Source organism: Neofelis nebulosa, chromosome 3 (genome assembly GCF_028018385.1).
Source record: "Neofelis nebulosa isolate mNeoNeb1 chromosome 3, mNeoNeb1.pri, whole genome shotgun sequence".
Classification (NCBI taxonomy): Eukaryota; Metazoa; Chordata; class Mammalia; order Carnivora; family Felidae; genus Neofelis; species Neofelis nebulosa.
The window spans coordinates 104,777,964-104,799,747 of NC_080784.1; the positions used below are offsets into that span (position 1 = coordinate 104,777,964).

Below are 21,784 nucleotides of genomic sequence, written 5' to 3' on the forward strand. Positions count from 1 at the left end.
TGGTGAGTTTTCGCTCCAACTCTGAAGGCATTTATCATATGAGCCCCCCGTTTCCTCTTAGCATTGTGCTATCTTACATTGCAGGTTACTTTTACCCATAATTAATTGCCACTCAACTCGATTGTAAACAGCAGAACAGTCTGAATCTACATTAAACATCTTTGTACTTTCAGTGTACTTTTGGTGTGTTACACACAACAGGGACTCAGTATTTGTTGACCATGACAATTCATGTCTTATCTTCTAGGCTGATATGTGCTGTTGCTAGATGCTCCTGGCATGTTGCCATATTACATCTTAGCTAAATTTCAGTGGAGGATGGGGTATACAGTTTAACTGCTTTGGGGAACATTGCACAGGAAGTCATTTTCATTTTGTTGCAGACCAACAGGAAACAAGGCTTAGTTGCCAAACTAAAGTAAGAAAAGCAACCAAGCATATTATTTCTCCCTTAGGGGCTTTCATTATTCTAGGAATCATTAGCTGCGCCTAAGATCGTGGAAATTATCCCAGCTATCTCAGTTGCACATGCAGAGGAAATTTTGATAGGAGGAAGATGTTCACTCTTTTGTTCCAGTTTTACTTTGCATTGTCTTCTGTATTGCTTTTGAATTTATCATATCTTCTAATCACCTATCAGATGCATTTTAGGAGATCCACTCCTTCCTTTAGTAAAATGGGCCTGGCTTCCTGAATCAAAGACTACTCTTATCTGTAGTACACATTGTTGGCCATTTCTATGGTTCAGTATTCTTATTATTGGCAGTAGTGATGGTGGGAATACAGGGTAACTTACTTTAAAATCTGATCCTCTTTCAAGCTTATTCTGTAGGCATGACCATCTTTTAAAATTAGAGTGCCCTAGTCTTGGCCCCACTATGAACTACACACCATGAGGATCAGAGGGGAGGAGATGACAGAATGGAAACTGTATTCAGATCCTTGGCATGTTTTAATTTCACATTGCTTTTCCATGCTAATTTAATTTCCTTCCAGAATGAAAGTTGGCAATCATGTAGAGAAGCGGTAGAGGAGGTTGGAATCACTGCAGCTGAAATGCATGTGAAGGTCCCTAATCCATAGATCATTGACATAATGAACTCTAAAACTGTTAATAATCTTTCCCCTCTGTAATGACAGCCCGCATTTGGAGAGCTTTCACCTGTGGGTTCTGTGCCTGACTCAGGTTCTGCCTTGTTGAGGGAGGCTTACTGCAGCTGTGCTGTATAGATACTGCGGAACGAGAGCTCACGTGGCACGTGCCACAGACCGCTCCTCAGGGCCAACCCGGGGCCTTCCACTTCCACCTGCTTCATTTCACCCTTTGCAAATATGGAAACACACCAAACCACAATATGCTCTGTATTCCTCAAATTTTCAGCCATAGCAGAGGATACTTCTGTATGTATGAGAACGACCAACTAATTTCAGTTAACATTTTCGTTGTTTGCAAAAGACAACAGAACAGAACGATTTGGGGGAATCCAGCTTTTTTTTTTATCACTAAATTTCAGCCTTGAGGGAATGTGCATGCCCACGCTGGGCATTCTGCTATTAAAGTGTGCAGACAGACCCCCTTTGCTCACAGAGCAGGCTGTGGCAGACGCGGGGGCCGTTCCCCCAACAAAGGCTACATTTTTTTTTTTCTTTACAGCTAGGTTAAATGCTTCAGATTTATTATCAGATGTGGCATGGATGATTCAAACAAAACAAATGCCCTTGAGTTTAAAAATAGAAGTGGAGAGACTAAATATTTGCACTTAAAAAGGAAAAGAAAATAACAGAAATCTCTGCGGCAGACCGTTCCTTGAAATTATCCTCACTAAATTATAATCATGCACTTTCCACTCTCTGTAATTAAACATTAGATTTCATTTATTCCAGATGCATTTGCCTCAAGTAAATTCAGAATGCCCGTCCTTCTTTTTGGGGATTGTAAATTTATTTCATGGTTTTAGCCTACATGTGATTGGGTTCATTGAAGAGTTTTTAAGTGAATCTTAATGACATTTTTTTTTTCCCATTATTTGCTTGGTGTGGCCTATTGATACAGATGAATCTGATCTTACTGAGTTTACAACATGTAATATCTGTAAGAGCTGAATGATATATTTTGCAAATACATTCACATGTTTTTGTAAGGAACTTGCAAGCCCTTGGTGGCTGGTTGTGGAGGAATGGAGAAATTTGATTTGATCATCTCACTCACAGGTAGACTGAACTGTTGGCTGCTGTTTCTGAGGAAACTACAGCACTGATAAAGGTCACAATGTCTTTAATATACAGGACAGCTTCTATTTCAGAGAGTCTTAGTTCATGAAAACCTGAAACAGCGTTTTATTTACCAGATTTGCAAATCCTTTACAATAATGGGATAATATAGCTAAACCATGGTCTATAAATCTAAAGGCAAGCTTTTTAGTGGCTTGAAATATTTCCCTACTCTTAAGACAATATTATCAATTGGGATTGTGGTCAAGTACATCTAATATATTTTTTAAAAGAAGTAAGAAAGTAACCAAATTTATTTACTTATAATCATTGTTTACACAATTTCCAAAAATAAATTTTTATTTTCACTAAGTGAGCCAGTGGATTAACCAAGATGATAAATTGACTAGCCGGTCATATGTAATTAAAGATAAATTTGGCGAAATGACACTAGTGAAGTTGTAACAGACACCATAGGGCAAGTTTTATTGCTTTTACTATACTCTGCTTTTGTGGTAATAGAGGTTGGCCTGGGTGTTTAGTCGATACATTGGTAAATTATTTAAACTTCCCTTTTTCCTTGCTTGCCATTAGACTGTTTTACAATCCTCAAACATTTCTGCAGGTTTGTGGTAAAAGCGTATGCCAGGTCAGTTTGACTATTTATTTTAACTACACTAAAGGCTCTACAGAATAAAATGTTTAAGTTAATACCGAAAATAAAATCTTCGAATGAGTTGTATGTTTGCAGTTATCCATCATATGCTCTACTCTCTACCCTTTAGGAAACAACACAAATGCTTCGTATCTCTTCATTGGCATTTTCTTGAAAACTGATCTCCATTTCATCCCCTATGCTTCCTAGTGTCCCCTTTCCCTCTATGGGATGGGAGAACAGAGAGCCCCGCAGAAAAGATGGCGGAGAGGAATGGGAGAAGTGACCCTGGTCGTCATTCCTAAAACATCCCCAAGAAAACCCACTCTCCGCTCTTCCTGATCTGTAGCTTTTACCCACTCTCCAGAGAGGGGGCAGCAAATATAAAAGTAAATTTTTATATGTAAAAGATTCTTCTTTTAGAACCACTGCTCGTTTGCCTTTACTCTAATATGAACTAACTGGACTCATATAATGTTTCCAAATAGTTTGACCTTAAGTGTGTGTGTGTGCGCACGTGCCATAAAAATGAATTATATTTAAAATTATTTACTTTACAGTACCCAGACCTCTCTCAATCTTTGTAAGGATAGAATGCATGGTTAATCTTTGGACAATTATATTTCAAAAACAATTTCTTTTAATCTAGGACACACGGGTTTTCCAAAGAATAAAACTATCCAATAATCTAGATTATCCATAATCTACACTAAAGGTTGAGGTATATCAAACCATTAGGTCATTTTTCTTTTCTCACTTCAGTCTTGGCAGGATCTGAAAGTGTGTGCCAGATATGCAGATGCTTCTGATGACATGAACAGCGTCAGAGTTTTAAATTCGCATCTAAAATCAAGTATAGCATTTATATATGTAATTCATCAGAATTTTAATTGAAACAAAGTCACTCTTCTCAATAGGATAACACCATCTAGTTTTCCTAGGCTGTGAATAATTGTGGAACCGAGTTGACTGCTATGCCTAGAAAAATAAAAATATTTGGAATCATCCTAGCAACTTCCTACTTCTATTGGAACTAGACCCTTGATTATAAAAAGATAGCATGGTTTCTTGCTATACAGATAGGTTGCCTAGATTACTACCAGATGCCCATGACAAAAGAAATAATGCTGAAAGAGAAATTCTAAGGAATGTTATTTAACTTAAACTCTAAATCTAGATAAGCTCTGGATACCTAGAAGTAACAAAAATAAATGAGAGGAAAAGTTATGCCATTAGAGGGCACTTTTGTAATCTTAGAAGAAAAGTCAGTTCTTATAGACTGGCTTACCCAAGTCTTACTCATGAGAGGAATGTATTTTTTTAGTTGTTTATTTAAAGTGACTAATTCTTAAGCTGAGTGTCTGAGAGAGAACATTTTATTGGTAGGGGAAAAAATCTATATAATATTAAAACAATCCTTTAAACAATATCTAAGTAAAGCTTTAAAGTTGAATTGGTGAATAGAAATTGTAAAAATATACACAACATGTCTGCGCAATAGTTTTTTGACCAGCTATAGTCAATGCTTCCTTTAAGTGGAGTTTATTTAAAGTAATTCTGCCTGTAACCTGATGAAATTGGTCAAATGATTAACTTTCCCTAATAACAGAGTAAGCTTTTTCCCAACAGTAGATGAGTGTTATTAGATAACATTTGGAAAAGATAATCCTGTAAAATATAAAGATCTGTGCTTTGGGATCACACTATTTTTTTCCAGTTTTATTGAAAAATAGTCGTCACATATCACTATAAAAATATAAGATGCATGGCATAATAGTTTGATCTATATATATTATAAAATGATTACCACCATAGGCTTAGCTAGCATCTATCTTCTTATATGTATACAATGAAAAAAAAAAGAAGAAAAGAAAACAGGGATCATAAAAATTTTAAACACCTTTCCAAAAATTGTCTGTCTTGTCTATAACATATAGCAATTAATATGGTTAGAGTTGTTTCAGAAACAAAACATTGGCCTCATAGAATTTTAGCTGGGGAAATAATTATATATATATATATATATATATATATAGAGAGAGAGAGAGAGAGAGAGAGAGAGAGTTGAGTCTACTCTCTGTTGGTGGTAATCCAAATAAAAACATCTACCTGAGCTAGTAGTGATCAAGTAAAATAATTCAGTAAGAAAAATGTAGTGTCAAAAATATGAATGAAGAATCTAAGATTTTACTCTACTTGTAAGTTAACAAATTAACCTGTTATACATAGTTTCATTGATACTAGATGGCATCAGACTACTGGGTTGGAGACAAAAGCAATACTCAGAGCAACTCAGAGCAATAGCAGAATCCACAGTATTATCATTTTCTCCCCCTGGCTCACTGACTTCCAATTTCCACAGGATGAAAAGAGGGCCAGATAGCACTAGCCCCCAAATAGGGTTGTTTTTTTTTTTACAAGAGAGAAGCCCTGAGCTTGGGGAACTCAGATCTTCCCTGATATAGTGATCATGTCTGCTCCAGAAGCTTTATCTTCCAAGGCTTTTCATTACACAAACATCCTTGAAAAGATAATCTGGCACAAAAGCAGTCAATTCTTCTGCTTCCAAGACATGCAAAACCAATCACAGAGACCCATGGAGAATCATCTCTCACCACTTACTTTGTAGAATCCTGTCATCTTAGGTTGTTCACTGTTGTTTATTTATAAATTAAAAAGTAGCTGATGTGGAGAATATACAATAATCCTACTTTTCATATTTTTAAACTTACATATGGTAAATAGTTTGTATTTTTTACATCATATTGTATCACTATGTGATCTTACCTGTCCAAGCTTCAGTTAGATCGTTTTTGAAATGAGAGAAATAATAGTGCCTGTGTCATAGGGTTGATGTAGCATTACATGAGATAATATATATAAATATATATATATGTATATATATGTATATATATATATAGCATTTAGAAGAGTACAGCATGTTCAAAACAAACTTTGTTAATATTGTTATTTTTAACTCAAAATTCATTTCTTATCATTAGCTGATTCAATAAAGAGAAAGTTCTGCCAATGGATGGCTGAGGATACTGGAAAAATTCCCACCGGTGATAATTAGTGACTTGTCTGACTCTGGAGCTGACTTAAATATCCCAAATATCCTGGGGCACTGGGCAGCCTCTTCTGCTCGGTTATGGTGGTACCGTGCAATTGACAACTTCATGGGCAAACATAGAGCCTAATGAGGTAAAGCTGTGCATTAGAGTGGGTCTAGAGCAAACACACCTGAGTATCTCATGTTCAAGTGCTGCCATGGCATGTTGGCTCTAAGTTCCTAATAAGTATAGAAAGCCAAATTCTAACCATTTCTAAAGAGACAAATTTTATTATCTAGCTGCTTCTGCTCCCAGGGGGCAAAGTTTCAGGGACACTGCTACAGAGTAAACAGGACATATTGTGCTGAAATAATAATTATTTCTTAACAGGGGCAGCAAAGCAAATTCTAGCATATCAGATTTTGCATTTCTTTTAGCCACAGGAGGAAGGGCATCAGAGGGGAGGAATTAAAGGTTGTGAGTAGAGGTCCCATTTAGGTTAGCCAACTATGTCCATGCTTGTTTCAAATAGGTTCACTGAGTTTTGATTTTGATATATCTAGCCATCTTTTGTAGTTATAAGCTTCATCTGCTATTAGTAACTAATGTGAGCTCCTGCTTCACATCCCCAACTGCCCTTGGATCTCATCCTGACAATCATTCGGATATCTGAGGTTCAGATTACTTAATAAAACTTAAGAAGGCCTGGCCTTACTTCTAAACTGCTATCTAGTTGTGAAGAGGAGTTGAGTATTCAGTCTCAGAATCACCATTCGTTTTCAAAGTTTAGAGATCATCATCCAAACCCTTCAGAAAATTGAGGTCCATCTGGAGTGCTTAAGTGAATTGCCTTAGATTACACATCTAATTAGTGCTGAAACCAAAAAGTCAAATTTCTTAGCTCTCAGTCAAGTTTTCATTCAATTACAAAACAATCGAGAAATAAGGATGAAAAATAAGAGCCCTTGTAAGAAACTGTTATGCCTTTGTTGAAAATATTACAGAGGAGAAACCTTTGGGCTCTACAGTCATCTCCACCTGGATTTCTATCCCTTCTCTGATTATGTAAAAGGAGATTTATTTTTATATAAGAATAGTACCTACTTCACAGATTATTGCGAGGGCTAAATGCAATAATGCAGTTAGCGAATTTGGCGCCTTTTTTTGCACATAGTAATTCTCAATTACTGCAGCTGTCTTATATGGAAAACTGCAGAACAAATGGCAAAAAAAAAAATGTTTTTGAAAAAGGAAGTTAAGGAGCGCCTGGGTGACTCAGTCGGTTAAGCGGCCGACTTCAGCTCAGGTCATGATCTCGCGGTCCGTGAGTTGTAGCCCCACGTCGGGCTCTGTGCTGACAGCTCAGAGCCTGGAGCCTGCTTCAGATTCTGTCTCCCTCTCTCTGACCCTCCCCTGTTCATGCTCTGTCTCTCCCTGTCTCAAAAATAAATAAATATTAAAAAAAAAAAAAAAAGAAAGAAAAAGGAAGTTATTAAATTTGCTTTTTGGGTAAGCTCACTGTGAAAAAGTTTCTTCTCACATTCTCATAGAAAAGAAAAGTTTATTCCCTTCAAAAAAAATTTTTTGGTTGTATGAATCTATTTTTGATAGCACTCCAAGGAAGATAAAGTTAAACTCAAAGGATGGTTTAAGTAGAGGTGATCTCGTAGCTATAGGAATGACTCTTTATAATAAAACTGGTGTTCATTTCATTTCAAATTATTGCAAATATTTCCATTCGACTTTCTCACTATTTGAAGCACTTATGTGTAAAAACACTGTCTTTCCCTAATGCTTGAATTCCCTGATGTATGTTGTCAAAGAGATAAAGGAGAACAACTCCTTACAGAGTTCTTTCTGTGAGAGAGAAAGGCACCAAATCCTCAGCAGAAGCAAAGCTTTCACCAGCACTTGACATGAAAAGAACTTGCCTACCTTAGACTTCCTGTTAGGGACACTGAGATGTGTAGAAGACAGTGTCCTTGACAATGTTCCTATAGCAATGTGCAGTAGAGAGTGATCCATAATTACCTAGAGGATCTTTGATAAAAGACAGTTTGAATGCCAAAATGTAACTCCATGAAAATATTCTGTTGGAGTAGTAAATACATAACTCTATGGGAGGTTAAGACAAATGACCAACGATACAACTTTTCAGTGGTCTCATTTAACCTGAGAGTGGTAATCCAAGCCCATTTCTATTACAGTAAAAGTTTTGTTTTGTTTTGTTTTGTTTTGTTTTAATGTTTTGTTGAAGAGTCTAGTAATGAATGATAGTTAGACATCAGCAAATAACAACCTTTATTTTGGACAAATTGCTTAAGCTATGAGAAAATTAAACTTTATTATCTCTAAAAATCTCTGATTTATGAAAATCTGATCTTGGGAATCAGAATAATACTATACATGTATAATCTTAGTCAAATTTCAAGAAAGAAGAAAAATAATTGTGCAATGGTAATTTTCTGGCTCTCAGTGAGTCTCTATGATTTATGTTATAGTTCAGTCATTGAGACATTTGTATACACATTTCTGCAATAACCACATTGGCTTTTCTGCCCATATTGAAGTGGGGATTTTCTCTCTGAATACCCAGGGAAGTTAATGCATCAAGAGTCCTTTTAGTTCAAAATCTTTTATAAATCCTAGTGAATTTGTTATCAACTCTATTAAATAGTATGGGGAAAAAAAACAACAACAGGAAAGTTATATTCGAAATGCATAATATAGCTCTGTCTGTCAAAACTAAAATATTCTTAACCCTTTAGAACATTTGCAACGTGCCCAAGTGTCTATCCACAGAACTAATGTAAGCAATCATTTCTTTTGCCCCAGGATGGTGCCTCTCCATTGGTGTCTGCTGTGGTTGCTACTACCACTCAGCTCAAGGACTCAGAAGTTACCCACTCGAGATGAGGAACTTTTTCAGATGCAGATCCAGGACAAAGCATTTTTTCATGATTCATCAGTAATTCCAGATGGAGCTGAAATTAGCAGTTATCTCTTTAGAGACACACCTAAAAGGTATTCTCCCTGCAGTACTCTCTTTATCAATAAGCTCATAAATGATACTAAAAAAGAAAGTAACTTTTTAGACTTAGATTAGATAACCTGCAATCAACCTCTGAATAACATTGCCTATTTTCTCTAAGAAAAGAAAATGACAGTGCAACTTCTAATCATTAAGTAGAGTCTGTTTGATCCTTACTGATTGTGATCTCTCTGGGGATAGAGAGGACAATCTTTGTAGTTCTTACATTTTGGAATGATTATTTTCTTATCTTTAGGATAGCAGGAAAATTTTAAGAAGGACTCTGTAGGATTATGATGAAATTAATCTAAAATAAGGTTCAGAAAAGGGGCATAGGAAGACCCTGAACTCACTTTCTCCCTTTGACACAACAAATCTATAGCTGCATGTAGAACAGTTCTCTCTGAAGAAGACCTGAAAACTAGCTGAAGAGTTCCTTCACACAAAGGATAAAAAGGCCACTTAGAGATGGGTAAGAGAAGCAGAGAAATGGTCTTGCCAAAAACCCCACCCCTAGTGTGGTAACTCACAAAGAGGAAGGCTCTGACAAATATATAGCATATTCCTGAGGAGCAAGGGGTTGAGCCCCATATCAGGCACCCCAACCTTGGGATCTGCATGCAGCAGAGAGACAAGCCAAAACACCTGGCTTTGAAAACCAAGAGGGCTTATTTCTAGGAGACCCAAAAGCTATAAGAAACTAAGACTCCACTCTTAAAGGGCATATGCACAAATTTACTCACCCTAAGACACAGTGAAAGCACAGTAAGTTGAAAAGTTCCTGGACCACGTGCAAAGGAGATTCATTAGCTAATCTCAAAGTGTCTTCTAGAGGGAAAGGGGTCTCTTAGAACTCTTTCCAGGCATGGAGGTGCTGGAAGGTACTATTTTTGCACTCTCCTTCTACCTTGCTAGTACCACTTAGCCCACATTTGTGCCCTCCCATGGCTCCATCCTGCTAAACCTGGCAGGCAAGCATGCCCCAGCCTGGCACTGCACCACACCCTGACTAAAGCCAGCAGGTGTGCACGGGCCACAAAGGGGATGGCCCCTTGAATTCCTGACCAGGATGGTTACATTTCTGAGCGCATGGGACTGAAACAATCAGAGAGACTGTCATTAGCAGGTTACCACCACCAGGGCACTGCATAGACTAAGACTGACACACCCCCAGTCTCCCTGTGACCAATCCTTCAAAACTGAGAGAGACAGCTCTTTCACCTAATGCATAGAAACCAACACAGTCGAGCAAATGGGGGAGGGGGGGCGTGGAACAGAGGAATATGTTGCAAATGAAAGAACAAGATGAAACTGCAGGGGTGGGGGGAATCTTAATGAAACAGAGATAAGTTATTTACCTGAAAAAGGGTTCAAAGTAGTGGTCATAAAGACACTCACCAATCTTGGGAATAGAATAGGTGAACACAGAAAATTTCAACAAAGAGATAGAAAATATAAGAAAGTACCAAACACAAGTCCTAGATCTTAAAAACTCAATAACCTAACTGAAAAACACACTAGAGGGGTCAGTAACAGACTACATAAAGCAGAAGAAAGAATCAGTAACCCAGAAGATAGGGCAGTGGAACTCACCCAAAAGAGCAGTAAAAAGAAAAAAGAATTTTAAAAAGTAAAGACAGTTTAAGGAACCTGTAGGACATTAAGTAGAACAACATTTGCATAATAGAGGTCCCAGAAAGAGAAGAGAGAAAGGAACATAAAACTTATTTGAAAAAATAATGGCTATAAACTACCCTAACCTAGAAGAAAAACACACATCCATGTCCAGAAAATCCAGAGAGTTCAAAATAAGATGGACCTGAAGAGATCCACACCAAGATATGTTACCTTGAAATGTCAAAAGTCAAAGACAAATAGACAATGTTAAAATCAAGAGAAAAACTTGTTGCAAATAGGGGAATACCCATAAGATAATGGCAGATTTTTTTAGTAGAAACATTGCAGGCCAGAAGGGAGCACATGATATATTCAAAGTGCTGAAAGCCAAAAACTTCCAAGACCAGGAAGATTATCATTCAGAAAAGAAGAGAGATAAAGAGTTTTCCAGACAAGCAAAAACTAAAGGAGTTCACTACCACTCAACCAGCCTTATAAGAAATGTTCAAGGGACTTCTTTAAGATGGAAAGAAAAGGCACTAACTAGTATTAAGAAAACATATGAAAGTAAAAGTCTCCCTAGTGAAGGTAAATATAGTGAAGTAATCACTTAGAAACCTCACATGAAGACTAAAAGACAAAAGAAGTAAAAAATAACTAAAACTACAGCAATTACTTAAGGTACACACACAATAAAATGATGTAAAATGTGACATTAAAAGCATAAATTGGGGGACTGGGGAGTAAAAAATGTAGTCTCAGAATGTATTCATTCTTAACTTGTTATCAACTTAAAATAGACTGGTGTATATATATACATAGGTATTTGTAAATCTTATGATGACCACAAAAGAAAAAACTAGATTGCAAAAAAGATAATGAAAATTGAATCTAAACACTAAAGCAAGTCATCAAACCACAAGAGAAGAAAGCAAGGGAGGAAGAAAGGACAAAAGGAGCAAAACAGCCAGAAAACAATTAACAAAGTGGCAGTAAATACACACCTACTTATAATTACTTTAAACATACAAGGACTAAATTTAAACATAAATGGACTAAGTTCTCTAATCAAAAGACAATAGAGTGCCTGAATGGATTTTTTAAAATATTGTATGCTCCTTACAGGAGATTCACTTTAGATATGAGGACACACACAGAGTGAAAATAAAGGCATGGAAAAAGAAATTCCATACAAATATAAACCAAAAGAAAGCTGGGGTAGATATTGCTTATATCAGACAAAATAAACTTTAAAACAAAAAAACTGTAATGAAAGACAAAGATGGGCATTACATACAGGGTTCAATCCAGCATAAAGATTTAGCATTTGTAAATATTTATACACCCAATAGAGATAGGAGTACCTAAACATATAAACAAATAACAGAGCAAAGGGAGAAACTGACAACAATACAATTATAGTAGGGAAAGTTAGTACCCTATATTGATCAATGGATGCATCATCCAGACAGAAAATCAATATGGAAACATTGGCCATAAATGACACAATAGACCAGATAGATATACTGGGTATATATAAAACATTCCATCTATAAGCAGCAGAATACACATTCTTCTCAAGTACACAGGATACATTATATGTTAGGCCACAAAAAAAGTCTCAGTAAATTTAAGAAGATTGAAATTATATCAAACATATTTTTACACTATAATTGTATGAAACCAGAAATCAATCCACAAAAAGAAAACTGGAAAATATCACAAATACGTGGAGATTTCAAAACATGTGACTGAACAACCAATAGGTCAACAGAAAAAAAAAACAAAAAATACCTTGTGACAAATGAAAATGGAAGTGTAACATACCAAAATTTACGGGATGCAGCAAAAGCAGTTATAAGAGGGAAGTTCATAGCAATACAGCCTACCTCAAGAAATCAGAAAAATCTCAAATAGTCTAATTTTACACCTAAAGGAACTAGAAAAATAGGAACAAATGAAGCCCAAAGTTAGAAGAAGGAAGAAAATAATAAACACCAGAGTGGAAACAAATGAAATAGAGACTAAAGAGACAATAGAAAAGACCAAGGAAACTAAGAGTTATTCTTTGAAAAGATAAACAAAATTGATAAACCTTTATTTAGTTTCACTCACTAAGATAAAATGAGTGGACTCAAATAAATAAAATCAGAAATGAAAAAGAGTAAGTTACACTTGATAACAAAGAAATACAAAGGACCTACTATGAGACTACTGTGAACAATTATATGCCAATAATTTGGACAATCTAGGAAAATTGGATAAATCTCCCAAAACATACAATCTTTAAGACTGAATCATAAGGAAATAGAAAATCTGAATAGATGAATTACTAACAAGGAGATTGAATCAGTAGTCAAAAGCATCTCAACAAATAGAAGTCCAGGACCAGAGAGCTTCATTGGTGAATTCTACCAAACATTCAAAGAAGATCTAATACTTATCCTTTTCAAAATATTTCAAAAATTGAAGAGGATGGAACAGTTCCAAATTCATTTTATGACTCCAACACTACTGTGATACTGAAACCAGATAAAGACAACACACACATAAAAGAAAATTATAGGCCAATATCCCTAATAAACAGATGCAAAAACCCTCAGCAAAATATTAAGAAACCAAATTTAACAATACATTAAACATATCATACACCATGATCAAGTGGGATTTATTCCAGGGATGCAAGGATGATTCAACATCTATGAATCAATCAGTGTGACACCACATTAACCAAATGAAGGATAAAAATCATCTCAATAGATGCAGAAAAAGCATTTGATAAAATTCAACATCTATTTATGATAAAAACTCTCCACAAAACAGGTATAGAGGGAATGTACCTCAACATAATAAAAGCCACATATAACAAGCCCATAGCTAACATCATACTCAATGGTAAAAAGATGAAAGTTTGTCCTCTAAGATCAAAGACAAGACAAGGATGCCAACTTTTGCCACTTATGTTTAACACAGTATTGGGAGTCCTAGCCCAAGCAATTAAGAAGAAAACAATATAAAAGGTGTCCAAATTGGAAAGGAAGAAATAAAACTGTCACTGTTTGCAGGTACGATTTTTTATATATAGAAAACCCTGAAGATTCCACCAAAAAAACTGTTGAAACTAATAAATAAATTCATTAAGGTTTCAGGATACAAAATCAATATACAAAAATCTGTTCTGTTTTTATACACTGAAAATGAACTACCAGAAAGAGAAAATAATAAAATAATCCCATTTACAATTGCATCAAAAAGGTTAAAATGCCTAGGAAAAAATTTAGCCAAGAAAGTAAAAGACCTGTACACTGAAAACTGACATTGATGAAAGAAATTGAAGAAGACATAAATAGGAAGATATTCTGTTTTCATGAATTCGAAGAATTAATATTGTCAAAATGTCCATGCTACCCAAGGCAATTTATAGATTCAATGCAATCCCTATCAAAACTCCAATGGCATTTTTAACAAAAGTAGAACAAATAATTCTAAAATTAGTATGGAACCAAAAAGATCCTGAAAACCAAACCAATCTTGAGAAAGAAGAACAAAGCTGGAGGTATTATGTTTCCTGATTTCAAACTATATTACTATACTCCAAGGTATAGTAATCAAGACGGTATGGTATTGGCATAAAAACTGATACATAGATCGATAGAACAGAATAGATGGCCCAGAAATAAAGCATGAACTTATGGTCAATTAATTTACCAATAATATACAATTTTCCAAGAATATACAATGGAAAAAGGACAGTTGTTTAGTAAATGTTGTTGGGAAAACTGGACAGCCACATGCTAAAGAGTGAAACTGGATCACTAAACTCCTGAAAGAAAACATAGGTAGTAAGAGCAAGCTCCTTGATATTAGTCGTAGCAATGTTTCCTCCCCTCCCCCTGGATCTGCTAGGGCAACAAAAGCAAAAATAAGCAAGTGAGACTACATCACACTAAAAAGCTTCTGCACAGTGAAGGAAATCATTAACAAAATAAAAAGGCAACCTACTGAATGGGAGAAGATATTTGCCAATCATGTATCTAATAAGGGGTTAAAATCCAAAATACATAAAGAGTGTATACAACTTAACAACAAAAACACAACCAACCTAATTAAAATATGGGCAAAGGATATGAATAGACATTTTCCAAAGAAGGCATACATATGGCCAACAGGTACAGGGAAAGATGCTCAACATCATTCATCATCAGGGAAATGCAAGTCAAAACCATAATGAGATATCTCCTTACACCTCTCAGAATGACTATTGTCAAAAAGACAAGAAATAACAAATACTGGCATGGATGTGGAGAAAAGGGAATCCTTGTGCACTTTTGGTGGGACTATAAATTGGTGCAGCCACTATGGAAAATAGTATACAGGTTCCTCAAAAATCTGTAAATAGAATTATCATATGATCCAGCAATTCTACTTCTAGGTATGTAGCCAAAAAAACCAAAGGATTGTAATGTACAGCATAGTGACTACAGTCAATAATATTGTATTGCATGTTATGCAACTTCACATGGTTAAAGGGATAAAGTAGACTTACTGTGATGGTCATTTCACAATACATACATGTATCAAATCATTATTATGTACATCCAAAATTAATATATTGCATTTTAATTATATCTCAATAAATATAAGGATATTATTATAAGGATAATATTTCTTTGAACAATATGATTACATTCTTAAAATATTAAACCAAACTATAGTAAAAACTATCACTGTTCATTTACCTTTACTCCATCAACAGATTGGGTTCATACAATGGTTATAAATATTATAACTTTAAAAATGACTATATATATATATATATATATATATATAGTGTATATTGTTAACACATGCCATGCAGCCTGGCCAGAGGAAGAAAATTCTACTCTCCAATATATATTTGTTTATTATTTCTTGTCTTTCCCCTTCCACCCCCCACAAATAAAGATTGGGGGCTTTGATATTTGGATGAAATGTTATCTTACACTAAGTGGAGAGGTGCAGAAACAATAGAAACATCATTTCTTGGTGTGAAATATGCAATGGGAGGCATTCATAGACATTGTTGATATTACAACTAAAGATGAAATTCCAGATATAATTTAGCAGCAGTGGATAGCTTTTTTCATTAATTATTCTTAGGTTTACACATAAATTCCAAAGGCTAAATGGTTCATGGAGTGTTTATCCCTCAGTTTTGGCATTATAATTTGGGACCATGTTTTCTTAGTTATTCATTACATTTCTGTCTCCCTCACCAGCTAGTAAATAGTTGGAGCACATAGATCATGCCCTGTTTTCCCTGATTGCTGTTCTCTTCCACAAGTGCTCTGCGCATGGTAGCCAACAAATGTTTCTCAAATTGTTAAAGTTTATTCAGATTATCTTTTATCCCAAATCCTAAGTACTTCCATATGAAAATGTTGAGTTAGAGGGACTCCCTGCTGTTTTATATGTATAATGAGTACCTTGTGGAATGCAAGAATTGTTTTGTCATTGGTTGCCTATGGCCCGTATTTAAGTTACTAAGACAGTTTCTTTGGGAAATAAGCTACTTTCTTGTTTGAAGTGAGAACAGAAGGTAGTGGATGAATTGACATTGATTTCTGCTTCCACAGCTAGTGCTGCTACCCTCACAAAAATCAAAATGTAGTCGTTTTGAACGTTTTTTCACTTACGTGATGCCAAATTGTCTTGTTTTATCTATTTCTTTGTAATATAGATGAGTTCAGTTGTGTGTATAGTGTTAACACATGCCATGCAACCTGACCAAAGGAAGAAAATTCTACTCTCCAAAAAGTAGACTGAATTGAAAACTCAGCCACCTGACATATGTCTTGAAGGATGCTTATGGTACATATAACTTTCCACACAGTAAATACTTCAGTCATCTGGTTGTTTTTTCAGGATGACATCTAGCTTTACTATTTCGTGAACATGTTGTTTTTGCTTTTATAGAGTCTTCACTTTATTTGTCCTCCCACTGCCCTACCCCCACCTTCCTTCTTTTAATTCATATTTGAGGGGGGACGAAGTACTTCTAATGCCATTCAGATTCTGTATCTTTCAACAGAATAGACTCTAGGTGTAAGTATCCTGGGTTTGGAACAATAGGGTTAGTGCTAGGTTTCTTGGGTTCTGTTCATCAATTTAGTAATTCATTCATTCAAAAATATTTAACAGGTACCTACTACGTGCAGACATCAGTGCTAAATTCTGGGCATACAATGGCATGGCAAATGAACCTTAAATGGGCCTGTGTGGGGAAATTGACAACCAAATAATACAAATATACAGTCACAAATTTCAATAAGTGCCCCAACTGAAAAGTACAGGAGGACACTCTGAGAGTATATAAGAGAACCTGATCTAGAATGAGGAGTCAGAAAAGGCATATTGTGACACTTATGTGTAAGGGCAAAGGGGTGTATTTCAGGCATACGAGAAACATCCCAGAAGTTCTAAGATAGGGTGGATCCTGGAAAACTAGGGGATCCCACGTGGTTTGAGCATAGAAGACGAGAAGCCAATGAGGCAGGCAGACCCCCCCCCACCCCACCCCCACTAGGGAAGTTTTAGACTCTGCAAACAATTAAGGACTTTTCCCCAAAAGCCTAAAGTCTAAGCTTATTCATCAATTCATTCAACAAATACTGATTAAGAATTATTTTAGTCTCTCAGTCTTCATCAATGAACTTTGCCCTCTTGTAGCTTTCATTCTAGTTGGGGGAGATAGAAAAATAAAAAAGTAAACAAAGAAATATAGTATGTCAGGTAGTGATAGCTGCTTTGAAGGCAAATGAAGAAGTGTGAAAGAAAGCTTCTCGGGAAGGAAGGTGATATTTTACATAAGGGGCCAGGGTAGATCTGTTAAACGAATGAAAACTAAAGCAGCCAGTGATTTTTCCAGTGACTCTTGATTGTAAGTCTTAGAATGAATGATCTCAGTCTGAACTGGTCCACTTCCCCATAGGTATTTCTTTGTGGTTGAAGAAGACAATACTCCACTATCAGTCACAGTGACTCCCTGCGATGCACCTTTAGAGTGGAAGCTGAGTCTCCAAGAGCTGCCAGAAGAGGCAAGCGGGGAAGGCTCAGGTAAGCAGCAGGATGAATCTGGCCCCAGACCTCTGAATGGATAGCTAAAAGGCTTATGAAATATACATCCTTCTGTTAGTAAGAAGAAAGGAAAAACAGCATGAATGCATATGTGAAGAAGCTGGAGACTTTGCAGTGGAGATGAGGGAAATGGAAGGTGGCATCAAATGATGGTGATCTTAGTTAAATGGCTAAGGGAGACAGATGTGGAGACTGAACGCATGAGGAAAAATGGAGAGGTTTGGACTAGGCTCTCTAGCTGTGGTTTGCAATCTTACCAAACATTGGAATCAGTACCGGGGGCTTTAAAAACTATTGATGCCTGGATCCCACCCTTAAAGGTCCTGATTTAATTGTCCTGGAGTGTGGACTGGATATTGGGACTGTTTAAATTTCCCCCCTCTGTGATTCCAATATGCAGCCAAGATCTCTGAGGAATAAAGAATGGCACCAAAAAGAGGAGCAAGAAGGCATTTAGCACCAGTGCAAGTCCAGGATGACAAGACAGTCATGGTGTGCGTGAGGTGTGCGTGAGGCATTTAAAGAAAATGCAGCTGGTGGAAAGCAAATACCGAGACACAGGGAAATGAGAAGAGTCCATATACGAATCTGGTGTGATCTCCTTTTAAGAGGTGAAGGCATCATAGCTTAAAGATGAAGGCTTGGTGACTGGTGCCAGGCGAAGGATGCCAGCAGGCTGCTCCACTCACAGTGATAAGAGGACGTTGTAACTAGGAAAATATGGGAAGTACAGCAGAGGAGATAGAGAATAAAGAGCCACACGAGATTGTGTTAATCTCATGGTTTGGGAATATGAAAGTCTACATACCTCACTCAAGCTGCAGTAATAAGCTGAACAAGGTTCATTCCCACCCTGGCAACCCAGTCCTTCATCAATTCCTGTCAGCTTATCTGGCATTCGTGTGATATCTGAGGTTAACAATAAAAAGAAAAATTAGTTTAGTTTCAATATTTTCCTCCTATTATTTCTGTGCATGTGTTCTCTACACTGAAAATTAGGTACTCCTACTGGACCTTTATATTCTATATTTTAATGAGAGATTGTCCAGTCCTAGATACAAGAGCAAAATCTGTGAAATGGCTGGCCATCAAAATGCAATCAGGTTGAATCCTTGTGATAAGGAGATTGACAGTAGGGATTAGTCTCTAAAATGTTTACAGTCTTTGACCTAAAAATTCCACCAATTGGAGTCTATCCTCAAGCCTAAATTTAAATTCAGAAAAGCTTAACATATATATAAGAGCACTATTTTAAATGATCAAAAATTGACCAACAACATTATTTTTTATGATATAATATTAATATAATAATAACATTGAGAAAGACTGGATTCAAAAATGAAGGTTTGCCTGGGAACATATATGTATGAGAATAAATGTTATTAGGTTATAGAGAAAGATGAAATAAATCAATTGCATAGATGGAAATGAATGAAAATATTAGTAAAAGACTGTCTCAGGATCAAAAAATATTAATAAAGGACTGTCTCAGGATCAAAAGTTAATGATTTTTTTATCTTATTCTTTTTCTCTATTTCCCAGTTATCTACTGGGAACATTATTAGTTTTATAACAGAGAAAAAAGAAGAGTCTAAAAACACAATTTAAGGTCTGCAAGCCACAGTACACACCCTGACATGTAGCTTGTATTTCTCTCATGTCTTCTAGGTGACCCAGAGCCTCTGGAGGAACAGAGGCAGCAGATCATTAATGAGGAAGGCACAGAATTATTCTCCTACAAAGGCAATGATGTGGAGTATTTTATATCTTCTAGTTCTCCGTCTGGTTTGTATCAGTTGGAGCTTCTTTCAACAGAGAAAGACACACATTTCAAAGTCTATGCCACCACAACCCCAGAGTCTGATCAGCCCTACCCCGAATTACCTTACGACCCAAGAGTAGATGTCACGTCCCTGGGACGTACCACAGTCACCTTGGCCTGGAAACCGAGCCCTACAGCGTCTCTGCTTAAACAACCCATTCAGTACTGTGTGGTCATCAACAAAGAGCACAATTTCAAAAGTCTCTGTGCTGTTGAAGCAAAACTGAGTGCAGATGATGCTTTTATGATGGCTCCAAAACCCGGGCTGGACTTCAGCCCCTTTGACTTTGCCCACTTTGGATTTCCTTCAGATAATTTGGGTAAAGAACGCAGCTTCCTAACCAAGCCTTCCCCCAAACTGGGGCGGCATGTCTACTCGAGGCCCAAGGTTGACATTCAGAAAATCTGCATAGGAAATAAGAACATCTTCACCGTCTCAGACCTGAAACCCGACACGCAGTATTACTTTGACGTCTTCGTGGCCAACAGCAACAGCAACATGAGTACGGCTTACGTGGGCACCTTCGCCAGGACCAAGGAAGAGGCAAAACAGAAGACAGTCGAGCTCAAAGATGGAAAAGTGACAGACGTATTTGTCAAACGGAAGGGAGCCAAGTTTTTGCGGTTTGCCCCGGTCTCTTCACACCAAAAAGTCACTTTCTTCATTCACTCTTGTCTGGACGCTATCCAGATCCAAGTGAGAAGGGATGGGAAGCTTCTTCTGTCGCAGAATGTGGAAGGCATTCGGCAGTTTCAGCTCAGAGGAAAACCTAAAGCCAAGTATCTCATTCGCCTGAAAGGACACAAGAAAGGAGCATCTATGTTGAAAATACTAGCGACCACAAGGCCGAGTAAGCAGCCATTTCCCTCTCTTCCCGAAGACACAAGAATCAAAGCATTCGACAAGCTCCGCACCTGTTCTTCGGCCACGGTGGCTTGGCTGGGCACTCAGGAGAGGAACAAGTTCTGCATCTACAAAAAGGAAGTGGATGATAACTACAATGAAGACCAGAAGAAAAGAGAGCAAAACCAATGCCTCGGACCAGATACAAGGAAGAAATCGGAAAAGGTCCTCTGTAAATATTTCCACAGTCAAAACCTACAGAAAGCAGTGACCACAGAAACCATTAAAGGACTTCTGCCTGGAAAATCTTACCTGCTGGATGTTTATGTCATAGGACATGGGGGGCACTCGGTGAAGTATCAGAGTAAAGTCGTGAAAACCAGGAAGTTCTGTTAGTTACCTCACAGAGAGAGATACTATTACATAGAACTGCAGGAGAGACACGAAATCACTTTCAGTATAAACTGACTACTCCCACAGCTGAGAGAAGTTGTGACTGGTGCTGGTACTGGGGAAGGAAGGATATCAACTTGTGTACATGGATGTTTATATGAGTAACTGTTGAGGAGCCTTGTTCTAGTGTGCCCCGATGGCACCTAGTGTGTGTCTGCTGCCCGTGGATGTCAAAGATAGAGGACATCTTGAAGGAACTGCCATCTCTTGCTTTGACCACTGCATGAACTGCTTCTAAATTATTTTATTACCTAAAAATCTAAGATAATGCCATTCATTGCACACATCCACAAAATGCAAATCATTCCTCTCTATAGATGCTAGGATATATATAAATTATTTTATAAAGTCGTTTTAAATGTCAGTGTTTCTATGATTGTAAACTATTAAATTCTTTTCCTGTTAAAGTACAGATCTAATCTAAGTATATTAAGTGGACAGCCCTCTAGTCAGTTATATTGCTATTGTAAATTCTTATCTGTTGAGTAAAATGTTTAAATACTATATGTATCTCATGTACAAAGTTGACATACATTATATTCATGTACATAAAATTAAAGATATTAGATTATATACTGTTCATTTTCCCAAGCAGCTACCACGGTGTATTCAATTTCTATTCTGTTCACAAAACTGCGTCTTTATAGAATTTGGCACCAGAATTGACCCTTTTTTAACAGTTAAGAAAGCATGTTGCATCTCTCTAAAGTTTCTGTGGCATTAGAGAGAGTTGCTACAATTTGTATTTTGACACTGAATTGGAGCCGGAGCCAGGTATCAGCAGGGTTGAGGGAGCTCTAATAGATTTGTTTTAAAAGAATAGGATAAGCCAAACACTGTAGCTTGGTAAGTGTTCAACACATCGTTCTTAATGACCTAAAATGTATTTCATTTATTTTAAAAATAAGCATCTGTTTTAAATACAAAATTGGGACATTGCAAGTATTTTCCATCTTCTTGAATATTAGCAAAATAATTATTT

At 36.6% G+C, this 21,784-nt stretch overlaps 1 protein-coding gene across 1 annotated transcript in view; it reads left to right on the forward strand.

The window, feature by feature from the left end:
• NDNF (neuron derived neurotrophic factor) overlaps window positions 1-21,400 on the forward strand; it is a 38,667-nt gene extending 17,267 nt beyond the window's left edge. The window contains exons 2-4 of the mRNA XM_058721490.1: window positions 8,755-8,943; window positions 17,538-17,662; window positions 19,352-21,400. Of these exons, the coding sequence (XP_058577473.1) occupies window positions 8,756-8,943; window positions 17,538-17,662; window positions 19,352-20,745 (1,707 nt within the window). The 5' untranslated portion in view covers window position 8,755 and the 3' untranslated portion in view covers window positions 20,746-21,400. The remainder of the gene's footprint in view (window positions 1-8,754; window positions 8,944-17,537; window positions 17,663-19,351) is intronic.
• Window positions 21,401-21,784: the final 384 nt, after the last annotated feature.